A 16,800-nucleotide genomic window follows, 5' to 3' on the forward strand; every position below is an offset into this window, starting at 1 on the left:
GGAGCCTGGTGGGCTGCTGTCTATGGGGTCACACAGAGTCGGACACGACTGAAGTGACTTAGCAGCAGCAGCAGCATCCCATTGTACACATGTGCCACATCTTTGTCCATTCATCTGTTAATGGACATTTAAGTTGTTTCCATATCTTGGCTATTGTGAATAGTGCTTCAGTGAACACTGGGGTGCATATATCCTTTTGAACCATGTTTTTCTCCAGATACATGCCCAAGAGTGGAGTGGCTGGGTCATATGGTAACTCTCTTTTTAGTTTTTTAATTAATTTATTTATTTTAATTGGAGACTAATTACTTAACAATATTGTAGTGTTTTTTGCCATACATTGACATGAATTAGCCATGGGTATACATGTGTTCCCCATCCTGAATCCCCCTCCCATCTTGCTCCTATCCCCTCAGGGTCATCCCAGTGCACCGACCCTGAGCACTCTGTCTCATGCGTCGAACCTGGAAACCTCCATACATTTCTTAATGTATTTAAATGACTGTGAAAAAACTCACAGTTAAAAGCTAAGAAAATTATTCTTGGCTTAAATTATTTAGTTAGAATTTACTTCCATGCAAAATTTACTTTATTTTGAGACTTTCTGTATCTTGTTAAATTTCCCTCGGTAATCAGAAAGAGACTCTCTGTCTTGCATATTTCAAAACCCATTTCCTTTTGTTCTATTCTGTTCTATCTGAGGCATTCTGGTAGTACATGAATGTGGCCTTAGTACTTAGTGAATGGTGAAATGAGTTCGGTGTCTTAGGCTTCCAGTTCTGTTGACTTCCCTGAGTTCTTTCTGATGATTTATTCTTGGGGAGATGATCTTAAAACTTATTATATTTAGTATAGAATTTAAGGTCAATTAGAATTGTATGTATATAAACACATCAATGTAAGAAGGAAAAAATTGTCATAGAGAGGAAGTTAGACAATATGGACTGCCCTGAGAAAGATAGCTAGCATAGTGAAGGCTCTGAAAATTATATTACACACAAGAAACACTTGAAGGTAATGAGAGTATTAAATTAATAAGCCTACTGGAAAGTTGGGAACTATATATATACATATATATATATATATATAGTTTATAGAATCAGTAGTAATAGCTGTGAAATAATTTTTTATATTTTAAAAATAACGTGAATGTATTTTTTCAGCTCATCACTTCATAGTTTTGTTCAGAAAAATATATGGAGACATTCAGACCCAATGATTTGACACCAGTAAATAAAGACAGGAACAAGGATAAAGGAAACTCAAAACCAAGGTAAAATAAGATATAATTAAATTAAAATCTCAAACATACCTGGCTAGTGATAAGCCATTCTGACAATGGAAAATATAACGTATCACATGAGAATTGAATGAGGGTTGTGGCATGTAGAAAACCTTGGTTTCTTAGGAAGTTCTTCTTGACAAGATAGGCAAATCAACACTGACTCCTTCTCCCAGACCAACTTTGGATATGCCAAAAAGTGTGAAAGAGGTTGATGGGTGTGAGAAACTAATCAACAGCTGCGAAATCCCAGGAAGGCAGTAGGTGGTTTGGTTCTAGATATGGACTGTGGATAGAAAACTACAGCTCAGAGCAGAAGAGGGCAGCAGAGAGCAGATGAAGAAAAGAGTGTATCAGCAAACACTCAGAAAAAAATAATGGAGAAGAAATCTTGAAAATATTTCTGAGTTGTATTTAAACATGATGGATTGGAACCCTTGTTTTTATGGCTCTCCTTCCTAAAACCATGTTAAAATGACAGTAAGGAATAAGAGAATTCAAGATGAGATACAAGCAAGTGGGAGTACCAGTGAAATTTTGAAAGCTTGAAAATACATGGATAAGTTATTAATTTAGCAGAGTGGAAATTATAAACCCAAGGTGTCAGTTGGTGTAGCCCAGAAACAGGCTGATTCATCCTCCCCCATCTCCTCCCTTCCATCACTATTCTCTCCAGTCCCACAAACTCAGGAATTAAGGATATTATGTACCTCTGAAAGTGCAGAGCAGCTGAGACTGCAATCAGTTAGTTGAAAGTTTGTATAAGAAGCAATCAGAATATGTATCTTTCTTCACCTCTCACAGCCAAAAGATTCTTTCTTTCTTTATTCTCAGAAATAATCTGAGAACAGCTGAGAGTAGATTAATGTATTCAAATCAAAGAGATCTTTAGTTTTCTTCTTTTGTTTGACTATGAGAAAGCTCACAGCTAAAAGCTAGAGATTACTCTCTGGGAAATTGACCAGCCAAAAGGAAAGATGTGTAGATAATGTCAGTAGGAAATACCTAACAAAATTCCCAGATTGCCCCAAAGTCAAATCTACCAGTTGAAAAACACCAGTGCATGAAGAGTTGTTTCATTGTTATTTTAGTGGTGACTCATATACAACCAGCAAACTGTGATCATTTGAGGATTGTTTATAGCATGATAGAAAGCGAAACAAATCAAAGAAGCTTGGAGGAAATACATAATACAGGGAGAAGAAAACTTCAACAACCACCACCACAAAACTATCATTAAATGACTGAACAGTAACAGAAGAAACAGTTCACATTTAGAGAATAAAAAAAATGGAGCACTTGCATAAAAATAGTTTTGAAAATTTAATTATATAATAGCAGAAGTGAAGCTTAAGAGAACAGTTGAAAGGTAAAGTTGAAGAAATTTTCCTGAAAAAAAAAAATGAAAAAAATAGAGATAAAATACAGAGAAACAACAAGAAAAGGGATCCATAGACAACAAAATAAGATGGTAGAAATAAATCCCCAAAATGTCTGTAATCACAGTAAATGCAAATGGACTAAACTTTTTCTTTTTAAATGTCAAATTGAATTTAAAAAACGCACGGTGTGAAAGCATCCTAAAATGCAAAAGGATAACAACAGATAAAAAATTTAAAAAATAAAAGTTATACCTTCTATTTCAAGGTATATGGAACAGTTGTAATGCTGTGCCATTTAAGACCATAAATCTTGTTTAAAAAATTATCAATATACATTACATACTCTTTAATTACATTAGAACTTAGTTATAAGAGTTTAACTAGAAACCATTTGGAAATGAAACATAATATCTGAAAAAACAAATACTTTTCTAAATAACTAGTTGGTGAAAGGAGGACCTCTAAAGGAAATTAGGAAAAAAATCTTAGAACTGAATATAGTAATAGAAAGAAGAAAAGAAGAATTGAAGGGAGCTTAAACTACTGCATTAGTAACTATGTCACACATATAAAAATTGTGTGTTTAGGGAGAAACTTATAGTCATTAAACTGTGTATTAAAAGACAAAAAGGGCTAAAAAAATTAATGAGTTAACAATCTAAGTAGTTAGGGGTGAGAATGTAGAACAGAATAAATCCTAAGAAGGCAGAAGGAAGAAGATAAAGATTATCAGAAATTAACATAATAGATATCAAAGATAAAGAAAAACCAGCAAAAGCACAAGTTGTCAATAAACTGACAATCATTTGATAAGATCAACCAGGAGAAAGAAAGGGAAGTCACACATAGACAGGGTTGTGACACTGCACAACCCCAGGAAGCACCATTCACGATGTGTTCTCTCCTGAAACACAGATGTGCTGCCTCCTGAAACCCAGATCAGGGGAGAGTAGGGTGAGTGACGCACCACGCAGTAGTGTCATACAGTGGCTTTGTAACTAATACAAATCAGAAAAGGGACCTAAGTACAGATCTGAATTAAAAGGATAAGAGTAAATGAACTGTTTTGTGATAATAAGTTGAAAGCTTACACAAAATATAAAAATTTTAAGAAAAATACAAATATATAAGATAGTCTCAATAAATAATAGAAATATGAGCTTTCTTTTACCACTTAAATTGTTGAATTAGTAGCAGTGAATCACCACCACTCCCATTCCTCTTTCTCTTACCACCACAGACCACACACATCAGGTCCAGAGAAATTGAGTTTTTGAGTTTCTAGAAGAGTGAATCCTATCATATATAACTTATTCTACAGAACAGAAAAAGAGAAAGTAGCCTCTAACTCAGTTTTTGAGGGAAGTTTGTATAATCCTACAAATAAGTTTCATGCATGACCGCAGAAGCAAAAAAATCCTAAATAAAATATTAACCTACCAATTAAAGCAATGTATATTAATGGATGATACATCAAGATCAAATTGTGTAGTTTATTTCAGAAATGCAAGTTTCAATGTTAGAAAATCTATCAATACCAATTAAAAGATGAAAGAGAAAGATTTGATAAAATTTAATATCTGTTAATGATAAAAACTCTTAGGAAACCACTTGATTAAGGGCATTTACCAAAAACCAAGAGCAATAACATATTTTGAATGATCAAGTGTTAAAAGCATTCCTTTTAAATTCAGAGGAGTGACAGGAATGCTTGCTCTGTTGCCATTTCTATTCAACATTCTATCATAGGTCCTAAGGAAGGAAAAGAAAAAAGACAAAGAAAGAAAGCTGTAAGGTTTGAAAGATCAGAAACTGCAATTATTCATAGACTGTCTACAAATAAAATACAAAATAATTTACAAAATTTTATAATAAGTGAATTTATTAGCAAGGCTGCAAGATTAAAATCAGTATTTATAAGTGTATTGCTTTTCTGTGGTCCAGCAATAGATCAAAAATATAATTAAACTGTAACTATCATTCATAATAATAATGAAAAATAAAGTACCTAAAAAATTCTTTTAAAAATGATGTGTTTGTATGAGAAGATACTCAACATCACTAAATATTACAGACATGTAGATCAAACCTACAATGACATATCACCTCACACCAGTCAGAATGGTCATCATCAAAATCCACAAACAATAAATGCTGGAGAGGGTGTGGAGAAAAGGGAACCTTCTTGCTCTATTGCTGGGAATGTAAATTGATATAGCCAATATGGAGAACAGTATGGAGGTTCCTTAAAAAACTAGAAATAGAACTACCATATGACCCAACAATCCCACTGCTGGACATTTACCCTGAGGAAACCATAATTCAAAAAGACACATGTTCCTCAGTGTTCATTGCAGCATTATTTACAATAGCCAGGACATAAAAGCAATCTAAATGCCCATCAACAGATGAATGGATAAAGAAGATTTGGTACATATATACAGTGGGATATCAGTCATAAAAAGAAATGAAATGGGTCATTTGTTGATGCGGATGGACCTAGAGTCTTTCATATGAAGTGAAATAAGTCAGAAGGAGAAAAACAAATATATATTAACACATATATATGGAATCTACAAAAATGGTACAGATGTACCTGTCTGCAGGGCAAGAATAGAGACACAGATGTAGAGAATGGACCTGTGGACATGGGAGGAAGGGACAAATTGAGAGAGTAGTATTGGCATGTATACTACATGTATAAGCAGATAGCTAGTGGGAAGCTGCTGTATAGCACAGAGAGCTCAGCTTGGGGCTCTGTGACAACCTAGAGGGGTAGGCTTGCGGGGTGGGAAGGAGAGGGGTGTGTGTGTGTGTGTGCTAAGTCACTTCAGTCGTGTCTGACTCTGTGTGACCCCAAGGACTGTAGCCTACAAGGCTCCTCTGTCCATGGTATTCTCTAGGCATGAATACTGGAGTGGGTTGCCATGCCCTCCTCCAGGGGAATCTTCCCAGGGATCTCACCCGCATTTCTTAAGTCTCTTGCATTAGCAGGATGTAGCTCATTTACTTTGTTACACAGCAGAAACTAACACAACGTTGTAAAACAGTTATACTCTAATAAAAAATATATTTGACCTTTATAAGTAAAATTACAGAATTTAATTGAGAGTGCAACAGAATGTATATAGAAAATCAAAGGGCCAAGAATATGTAAGCACTTTCTTTGGAAAAAGACAATTTGGGAAAATTTGGGAAAAAGACAATTTAAAGCTATCAAAACTATAGTAAATAAAGTAGTGTGATATAGAAATGAGGATAAACAAATAAAAATAAAGAACCAGGAATGAATAATTGTACACACATTTTGATTGATGACAGACTTGCTGGTACAGATCAGTGAGGGAGAGGATGGGGTGTTCAGTAATGCTGTTGTAATGATCACATGGGCTTCCCTGGTGACTCAGATGGTAAAGCATCTGCCTGCAACGCGGGAGACCTGGGTTCGATCACATATCCTTATCAGGAGGGTACAGAAATTGCATTTGTCCTCATCCCACAAATCAGTTATAAGACTTGTGAAAGGCAAAACCGTAAGGCTGTTAGGAAAATTTATGAGAATTTTGTTATCACTGTGGAGTAAGGAAATATTTCTTAATTAAGACAAATCATACACAGATAAATTAGACTATTTTAAAGTTAAGAACTTCTATTTGTCAAGAGTTCAAAGATAAGTCCAAAGTGGAAGATACTTTTAATACATATAAAATGACCAAAGATTACCACCCAAAATGTGAAAATAACTCCTCGGTATTGCTAAGAAAATGGTAAACAATTCAGGAAGAAAAAAAAAAAGAACAAAGGATATGGAAAAGTTATGGGGATAGTCATTATAATGACAAGGCAACTGTTCAAGGTGTTTATAAACCGAATCAGTTCAGTTCAGTTCAGTAGCTCAGTCGTATCTGACTCTTTGCAACCCCATGGACTGCAGTACGCCAGGCCTCCTTGTCCATCACCAACTCCTGGAGTTTATTCAAACTCATGTCCATTGAGTCAGTGATGCCATCCAACCATCTCATCCTCTGTCATCCCCTTCTCCTCATGCCCTCAATCTTTACCAGCATCAGGGTTTTTTCCTGTGAGTCAGTTCTTCATATCAGGTGGCCAAAGTATTGGAATTTCAGTTTCAACATCAGTCCTTTCAATGAATATTCAGGACTGATTTCCTGTAGGACGGACTGGTTGGATCTCCTTGCTGTCCAAACTGAATGGCACTCACAAAGTCCTCAAAGAAAAACAAGTTAGGAATACCTAATAAAGTTATCCATCCATAAACAGGTTCAAAGAAATGCTTTATTGTCTTTGAAGAGAAGTATTACCATATTATTCAAGTGATCAAGTATTTTTGTTTAATATACCTAACAAGGGTCTCTTTTCTACTGAGAAGTATATGTTTGAATTTTCTCTGCTTTGCAAAAGTATGGTATATAGCTGTAGGTATTGTAGGCAGTCATTTTGGATTCTGTTCTTATGAATACATTTTCCCAACATTTACAAAGTAAACAGCTAAAGCAATGTGAAAAGATTTTGGCTTTAATCCTGATATAGGTTGTTGGTGATGGTTGCTGTAGTTTTTTTTTTTTTTATAAAGGAGGGTAATTATGTAAGGATTGAATTTCAGAAAACTATTCTGACCTCACCCTGCCACCAACTTCATTGGGTAACATTTCTTTTTTCTTGTTGCTTTTTGATTATTGTCATCCATCATTGTATTTATCTTTAATAATAAAGTATAAAATTTCAGATAAATATTTATGCGTGTCATATCAGAGGCACAGGAAATGGGTAACATTTCTTTATCATTTAAAATAAAATTAGATGGAGATTCTTAAGTCCCTTTCAGCTTTAAAATTTCAGTAATATCAGTTAGACCTATTTAGTATTTAACCAGACTCTCCATGTTTCAGATCTGCTTTCCAAAGTGCCTATCAAAAATTGTTTGACAGGATAGATATTTTGTTGCACTGTAAAGTACAGAAGAAAGATTTAAAATTTAAGTTATAGAGAATATTAACTATAGTATCTTATTTTCTTTGTCATGTTAGAGTTTTAAAACATGAAGAAGCAAAGTATTATCAAGATGTTCTACCATCAGGGAACCGACCAGCAGGAAAGGAGACACTGAAACATAAAACGTTTGGAACAATCTCTGTACCCTTGAAGTCAGAGAAAGCAGAAGAAATTTATCAAGATTACACTCCAGGCATGTTGACTTTTATTTGCTTTTGTGGAGATGGAAAGAAGTTTTCATAGTATTAAATTATATAAATATATATAAAATATATTGAAATGGTACAAGGTTTGGTACTTTACTAATTTCATTAATCATAGAAATTAAAAGAAATACAGAGGTTACCTTTTAAAGGGAACACTAAACATAATAATAAAAATAACAACAATAATATCACTGTTACCACCAACAATATCTGGCATTTCTATAGCAATTTACATTGCTCTGTCATGCATATCATCTTATTTTGTATGTGTGTGAGATAACCCTAAAAGGAGGGGGTCAGCATTTCCTTAAATCCCTAGTGCCTTCTAGCTTTGTTGTGACCCCTCTTTGTTCCTTTTGTCAACCAGCGTCTTGATTGTTCCCTCCATGTACCTCCATTTTTTTTTGTTTGTTTGTTTGTTTACCTTCTTCCAATCCCAAATTCTACCATTTCCAAAATTTACTTTTTTTTTTTAAAACGACAGCTTTCTTTTCTGTCCAGCTTTGGTCTCCATTCTTCACTTCTTCCTGGATCAGTCACTCTGTGACCAGTAACTTCAACTCCATTTTCCCATTTCTTTCCTCTGTACCTGAATTGGCAAAATGTAAACTCTAATCAACAGTTAGAAGCAACAGTTAGAACCCTGTATGGAACAACTGATTGGTTCAGGTTTGAAAAAGGAGTACAACAGGGCTGTCTGCTGTCACCCTGTTTGTTTAACCTATAAGCTGAGCACATCATGAGAAATGCTGGGCTGGATGAGTTACAAACTGGAATAGGCGGGAGAAACAGTAACAACCTCAGATATGCGGATGATACCGCTCTAATGGCTGAAAGCGAAGAGGAACCTCAAGAGCCTCTTAATGAGGGTGAAGGAAGAGAGTTAAAAAACGTTGGCATAAACGAAATATTTAAAAAAACTAAGATCATGGCAACCAGCCCCATTACTTCATGGCAAATAGAAGGGGAAAATGTGGAAGTAGCGACACATTTGCTCTTCTTGGGCTCTAAAATCACTGGGGATCGTGACTGCAGCCGTGAAATCAGAAGACAGTTGCTTCTTGTCAGGAAAGCTATGACAAACCTATACAGTGTGTTGAAAAGCAGAGACATTACTCTACCAACAAAGGTCCGTATAGTCAAGACTATGGTCCTCCCAGGGGTCACGTAGGGTTGTGAGAGTTGGACTGTAAAGAAGGCAGAACGCCAAAGATTGATGCCTTTGAACTGTGCAGCTGGAGAAGATTCCCAAAAGCCCCTTGGACAGCACGGAGATCAAACCAGTCAATCTTAAGAGAAATCAACCCTGAATACTTGTTGAAAGGACTGATGCTGAAGCTGAAGCTCCAGTATTTTGGTCATCTGATGTGAACAGCCCACTCATTGGAAAAGTCCCTGATGCTGGGAAGGATTGAGGGCAGAAGGAGAAGAGTGCATCAGAGGATGATATGGCTGGATGGCATCACTGATGCAGTGGACATGAACTTGGGCAAACCTTGGGCGATGGTGAGGGGCAGGGAGGCTTGGCATGCTGCAGTCCATAGGGTTGCAAAGAGTAGGACACAGCTGGGTGATTGAACAACAAAAGCAAATTCCACAATGTAATTGTCAATTTTCCTTGGTTACCAACTTGGTAAGCCTATTTTGCAGAGCACTTACATAATCACATTGATTGGTTCTTTTTCCAATTTCATGGTCTCCAGTATCAGTGAGGCACTCAGTTCTGCCTTTTGTTATTTTATGTCTCTTTTTAGCTCTCCTTTCTATTACATACAACATCTGTTTAAGCTGTTGCAATTTAACCATGAGTCTGAATTACTTGATTATGCCTCTACTTTATAAAAACCAGGCAAGAGTACTGGAGTGGGGTGCCATCGCCTTCTCCGAAAATTGAAGATAGAGGTAATCAAATGGAAACTTGTCTGACTCGCAGCTCCCCAGTCTCACCTGCAGTATTTGTCTCAAGGAATAATTGTGCCTTCTCTCCTTTAAGGTTATTCCTACCACCTCTGTTTGGAGCTCCTTTTTTGCCATGTCCTCAGGAACTTGGGGTCCGTCTATTATCTTCTCTCTCATCTTCCTTTCTATTGGCTTTTTTCTGTCAGCACATAAATATGCTACAAGCTTAAGGCTTACCTGTGTTAAACAAAAATGTCCGTCTCGTCAAAGCTATGGTTTTTCCACTGGTGTGTACCGATGTGAGAGTTGGACCATAACGAAGGCTGAGTGCCGAAGAATTGATGCTTTCGAAATGTGGTGCTGGAAAAGGCTCTTTAGGGTCCCTTGGACTGCAAGGAGATCAAACCAGTCAGTCTAAAGGAAATCTACCCTGAATATTCATTGGAAGGACTGATGCCAAGGCTGAAGCTCCAGTACTTTGTCCACCTGCTGCGAAGAGCTAGCTCATTGGAAAAGACCCTGATACTGGGAAAGATTGAAGGCAGGAGGAGAAAGAGATGACAGAGGATGAGATGGTTGGATGGCATCACTGCCTCAATGGACATGAGTCTGTGAAAACTCCAGAAGATAGTGAAAGACAGAAAAACTTGGTGTGCTGCAGTCCATGGGGTCGCAGAGTCAGACATGACTTAGCAACTAACCAACACAAGGAATAAATTTACCCAAGAAGATGAAATACCTGTACACTGAAAACTGTAGGACACTGATGATAGAAACTGAAGAAGATGCAAATTAATGGAAAGATAATCTCTGGTTGTGGATTAGAAGAATTAATATTGTTAAAATGTCCATACTAACTGAAGCAATTTACAGATTTAATGCAAACCCTATTAAAATTCCAATGACATTTTTCACAGAAATAGAAAAAACAATCCTAAAATTTGTATGGAACTGCATCAGATCAGATCAGATACATAGTAGACCTCAAATAGCTAAAGCAATCTTGAGAGTGAAGAATGAAGCAGAAATAAGATAATGCATAAATGGCCAATAATTTGACAAAATAGCCAAGAATATTCAATGTGGAAAGGACAGTCTCTTTAATAAATAGTGTTGGGGAAACTGGATAGCCAATTTTCAAAGAGTAAAACTATAGACATCTATTATTCAATACACAAAAATTAACAGAAAATGGTCTAAAGACTTGAAAATAATGTTGTTGTTGTTGCAGAACATAATATCTGAAAGCAATAAAACTAGAAGGAGACCGGTGTAAAACTCTTTGACATTGGTCTTGGTGACAGTTTTCATGAATTTGACACCAAAAGCAAAGACAACAAAAGTAAAAATAAACAAGTGGGACTACATAAAACCAGTTTCTGCACACCAAAGGAAACTATCAAGAAAATGAAAGGACATTCTACCAAATGGTAGCAAATAATCATATATCTGATAACTTGCAAATAATATATCTGATAAGAGGTTAATATCCAAAATATATAATGAGCTCATGCAACTCAATAGCAAAAAAACAAGCAACCTGATTAAACTATGGGCAGAAGATGTGAATAGACATTTTTTCAAAGAAGAAATACAGATGGGCAACAGGTACATAAAAAGGGGCTCAGCATCACTAATCAGAGAAATGCAAATCAAAATCACAAAGAGAGAATCGTCACACCTGTCAGAATGGCTGTTATGAAAAAGACAAGAAATAAGAGTGTTTGCAAGGATGTGGAGAAAAGGGAACCCTTGTGTACTGTTTGTGGGAATGTAAATTAGTATAACTACTTTGGAAAACTTGAGGAAAACAGTTTTCCTCAAACTAAGAATAGAATTACCATATGATCCAGCAATTACACTTCTTGATATTTATCTGAATGATATGAAAACTCTAACTTGATATATGCACCCCCCATGTTCATTGCCGGAGAAGCAATGAACATGTTCATCCTGGAAAAGGCAATGGCACCCCACTCCAGTACTCTTGCCTGGAAAATCCCATGGATGGAGGAGCCCAGTAGGCTGCAGTCCATGGGGTCGCTAAGAGTCGGAGACGACTGAGCGACTTCACTTTCACTTTCATGTTCATCGCAACATTATTTTCTGTAGTATAGACATGAAAACAACCTAAGTGTCTATTGATGGATGAATTGATCAAGAAAATGTGACACAAAAACTGGGATATTAGCCATAGAAAAGGAAATCTTGTCGTTTAGGGCAGCATAGATGGACTTCACAGCATTATGTAAGTGAGATAAGTCAGACAGAAAGACAAAAACTGTGTGGGCTCACTTATATATGGGGAAAAAACCCCAAACTCATGGATGGAGAGAACAGATGGAAGGTTGCCAGAGGCAGAGGATGGGGGGTGGGCAAAATGGGTGAAAGTGTTCAAAGGGAACAGACTTTCAGTCATAAATAATGCATAGGCATGTACAGACAGCCCCCAACTTAAGGATGGTTCAACTTAAAATTTTCTGATTTTATAATGGAAAATTGGTGCATATCCAGTCTTTGGATTTTGATCTTTTCCTGGGCTAGCAAAATGTAGTACAATATTCTTTTATAATGCTGGGCAGCAGCAGCGAGACACAGCTCCCAGTCAACCACACAGCCATGAAGGTAAGCAACCAACACATTTATAACCATACTGTACCCATACAGCTATTCTGTTTTTCACTCTCAATACAGTATTCAATAAATTACATAAATTATTCACATTTATTTTAAAATAAGCTTTTTGTTAGATGATTTTGCCCAACTGTTGGCTAATGTAAATGTTCTGGGCACTCCAAGGTAGGCTAAGATAAGCTATGATGTTTGGTAGCTTAGGTGTGTTAAATGCATTTTCAACTTAACAATACTTTCAACTTTCTGTGGGTTTACCTGGACATTTTGCCATCATAAATGGAAGATCTGTCATTTACAACATTACTATTATTAACAATAGTAACCATTGTTAATAAGAGTAAATTTTAAAACTTCTCGTGTAAAGAAAAAAATTTGTAACTATGTGTGGTGATGGATGGTAACTAGAATTACTATGGTGATTATTTTGCAATGTATACAAATATTGAGACACTATGTTATACACCTGAAACTAATGTTATTTGTCAATTATACCTCTATAAAAAGAGGAAGATGTGGTCTAAAGTATCAAATAACACTGGTAAGTCTAGTAAAAGAAGGGAAGACAATGTCCATTGACTTTATTGACCTGAATAATATGTTCACTTGAATATTGTTTTAGTGGAGTTCCAAAGCCAGACTGGAATGGATTAAAAAGTACGTAGTAGATGAAGAAATAGAATAGAGACTATATGCAACTCTTTCCATTATTTTGACTGTGAAGAAAGGCAATTAACAGATTGAGAAGCTGCTTGGATATGAAAAAGAAAAAAAAGAATGGTTAATAGTGTAGGCATGAGGGGATATGTCTAACAAAAGGTGGAAATAATTGGTTTTGGGAGGAGAAGAAACAGACATCTCCTCTATTAGTAAGAGGGCAGAAGGAAAGCATTAGTAATAGACGTGTGTTGCTTGGCTTATTTGGCAATGACTATTTGAAGGAATTCCCATCTGACGCCTTTATGTTCCTTGGAAGTGTTGTCATGAGTTTAGTTGAAATTGGGAGATTGGAGCTCTCCAGGGAGCATGGAGAAAGTCTGAAATAGCTGTTGAAAAGCCCGAAGAGTAAGTTAACCAGAAAAATAACTATGCAGATGTACACACAGAGGGCACATAGAGTTGGGTTCATCCAGCTCTGGTGTTTTGCCATATAGGAGAGACCAAAAGAAAGGGAAAGTTTAGGATATTGACAAGAGTTTTGTTGAGAGATAGCCTTGGCTGGATAAGGAGAAAAGTGAAAAAAAAAAAAATAGAAGGTTGATGGATTGTAAAAAAGTAATGGAACAGTGAACTAGAGGTACTGAGGAGGTCAAAGAATGGTGATGTTGGGAGTAATAAGCAAGCTGGAAGGATAAAGGCCAGTGATGGCAAGCTTTAGGATATAGTCTTGATAGTGGTAAGTTGAAGTGGACAAACTTCAACTAAGATATGAGAGGTTGTCTAGAAATGGGGAGATAGGAGCATGATGTCAGACAGGTCTTAATTCACGAACAGTAAATTTTCTAGGGGGCTTCCCATGTGGTGCAGTGGTAAAGAATCCATCTCTAGTGCAGAAGATGTAAGAGACATGAGTTTGATCCATTGGTCAGGGAAGATCCCCTGGAGGAGGAAATGGTAACCCACTCCAGTATTCTTGCCTGAAAAGTCCCATGGACAGAGGAGCCTGGTGAGCTACAGTCCATGGTGTCACAAAGAGCAGGACACGACTGAGCACACCTCTAGAATCTTTAGTTTTTCTAGAGTTCTTCCCTAGAAAACTCTAAAAAAATCTTCTAGAATGATGACAGATTTAATATGGAGTAAGTAAGCCCTCCCTGGAGCCAGGGTTCCAGATTAATTGGGTGACCAGACAATTGGTGAATGTCAATGAAAAATGGAAGAATATGATATAACAAAAAGGCATAAGCTTCAGAGGAGTAGGATTTTTTTTTGTTTTTAAAGGGCAAGTTGTAATGATTTGGCAGTGGTGAATGAGGAGTAAGGAGGAAAACAAGCCACTTTCTAATCTTGAGGTATATGAGGTAATGGTGTATAAACAGCCACTACTTGAGGAGGTTGCATGTTAATTCAGTGTTAGAGAATAACAAAACTAGAGTAGGTTGCCATTCCCTTCTCCAGGGGATCTTCCCTACCCAGGGATTGAACCCAGGTCTCCTGTACTGCAGGTAGATTCTTTTACCATCTGAGCCACCAGGCCCTATGTTACTTTTCAGCATTTGTATCTATACATTTTTTAGGCTCAGTTGTTAAATTACAGTTAATAAAAGGATTTTGTATGTATTTATTTCACAGGAGGATTCACATTTAAAAGGTTTGTTGTAATAATAAGATCTTAAACATTTACCTTAGTAACCACTTACTATGTACTTTGAGCTTATTAAATATAATAATTTGACTCTTGTAACAAGCCTCTGAGGTTCTCACAGTAACAGTCTTCAATTCAAAGGTGAGTAAAGTAAAGCAGACTGATGATTGGAAGGTAAATCACAGAACTGGTAGTGGTAAAGTCGCAATTTGACTCACTATATGCTGTCGAATACTATGATGTAATAATTAGCTATATTGATTGGTATATAGAATTATGTGGTATTATTTATAGCTCATGCAGATTATTCAATTAATAATGGTTTTATTTTCAGATTACCTTCAAGCAATTAGAATTCAACAAGATGTACTTACTTCAGAACCACTGCTTGGTAAGAAGAAAGAGAAATCAAAGGAAAAGGATCAAACTCATGCTTGTCCGAAAGTTAGGAAAAAAAGACTTGCATCATATGATAGAACAGGTATGAGATACTGACCCAGCTTGTTTAGAAGACACTACACTTTAAAAAATTAGTCTGTGGTTTTGTGTGCTTATGATGGACACATTTTATTTAGTTAGTTTTTAATATTTTACTTATATTTGGCTGCACTGGGTCTTGCTTGCTGCTCGCAGGCTTTCTCTAGTTATGGTGAGCAGGAGTTCCTCTTTGTTGTGGAGTGTGGCTTCTCATTGCAGCGGCTTCTCTTGCTGTGGAGCGTGGGCTCTAGGGCTCACGGGCTTCAGTAGTTATGGAGCGTGGGTTTAGTTGCTCTGCAGCATGTGGAATCTTTCCAGACCAGGAATCAAACCTGTGTCTCCTGCATTGGCAGGCTGATTTCTTAACCACTGGACCACCAGAGAAGTATAACACAGATTTTAGAAGAAACAGTTTTACTGAATTTTATGTGTTTGGTTGCTTAAAGAATTTTTAAATTTTGAATATAAATTTTAAAATTCTTTTAAAAGAATTCCTAAAATGTTTGAGAATTCTGTTTGAAAACCTAAAATATCACTAGATTAAAAAATTGACAAACTGTTCAATGACTACGTTTTTAATTAAGAATAGTCTCTGAAGGTTTTGATGTATAACTATCAGTTCAGTTCAGTTCAATTGCTCAGTTGTGTCCGATTCTTTGTGACCTGATGAATTGCAGCATGCCAGGCCTCCCTGTCCATCACCAACTCCCGGAGTTCACTCAGACTCACGTCCATTGAGTTGGTGATGCCATCTCATCCTCTGTCATCCCCTTCTCCTCCTGCCCCCAATGCCTCCCAGCATCAGAGTCTTTTCCACTGAGTCAACTCTTCGCATGAGGTGGCCAGAGTACCAGAATTTCAGCTTCAGCATCATTCCTTCCAAAGAACACCCAGGACTGATATCCTTTAGCATGGACTGGTTGGATCTCCTTGCAGTCCAAGGGACTCTCAAGAGTCTTCTCCAACACCACAGTTCAAAAGCATCAATTCTTTGGTGCTAAGCTTTCTTCACAGTCCAACTCTCACATCCATACGTGACCACAGGAAAAACCATAGCCTTGACTAGACGGACCTTTGTCGGCAAAGTAATGTCTCTCTTTTTAACATGCTATCTAGGTTGGTCATAACTTTCCTTCCAAGGAGTAAGCCTCTTTTAACTTCATGGCTGCAATCACCATCTGCAATAATTTTGGAGCCCATAAAAATAAAGTCTGACGCTGTTTCCACTGTTTCCACATCTGCCATGAAGTGATGGCACCAGATGCCATGATCTTCGTTTTCTGAATGTTGAGCTTTAAGCCAACTTTTTCACTCTCTTCTTTCACTTTCACCAAGGGGCTTTTTAGTTCCTCTTCACTTTCTGCCATAAGGATGGTGTCATCTGCATATCTGAGGTTATTGATATTTCTCCTGGGAATCTTGATTCCAGCTTGTTCTTCTTCCAGCCCAGCGTTTCTCATGATGTACTCTGCATGTAAGTTAAATAAGCAGGGTGACAATATACAGCCTTGATGTACTCCTTTTCCTATTTGGAACCAGCCTGTTGTTCCATGTCCAGTTCTAACTGTTGCTTCCTGACCTGCATATAGGTTTCTCAAGAGGCAG

At 36.8% G+C, this 16,800-nt stretch overlaps 1 protein-coding gene across 1 annotated transcript in view; it reads left to right on the forward strand.

The window, feature by feature from the left end:
• The window catches only part of DNAH14 (dynein, axonemal, heavy chain 14), a 376,195-nt gene that overhangs the window by 10,670 nt on the left and 348,725 nt on the right, over positions 1-16,800 (forward strand). Inside the window, exons 2-3 of the mRNA XM_010852937.1 lie at positions 7,713-7,874; positions 15,072-15,199. Coding sequence (XP_010851239.1) covers positions 7,713-7,874; positions 15,072-15,199 — 290 coding nt within the window. The remainder of the gene's footprint in view (positions 1-7,712; positions 7,875-15,071; positions 15,200-16,800) is intronic.

The sequence above is a fragment of the Bison bison genome, unplaced genomic scaffold, assembly GCF_000754665.1.
Source record: "Bison bison bison isolate TAMUID 2011002044 unplaced genomic scaffold, Bison_UMD1.0 scf7180017864317, whole genome shotgun sequence".
In the NCBI taxonomy this organism is placed as follows: Eukaryota; Metazoa; Chordata; class Mammalia; order Artiodactyla; family Bovidae; genus Bison; species Bison bison.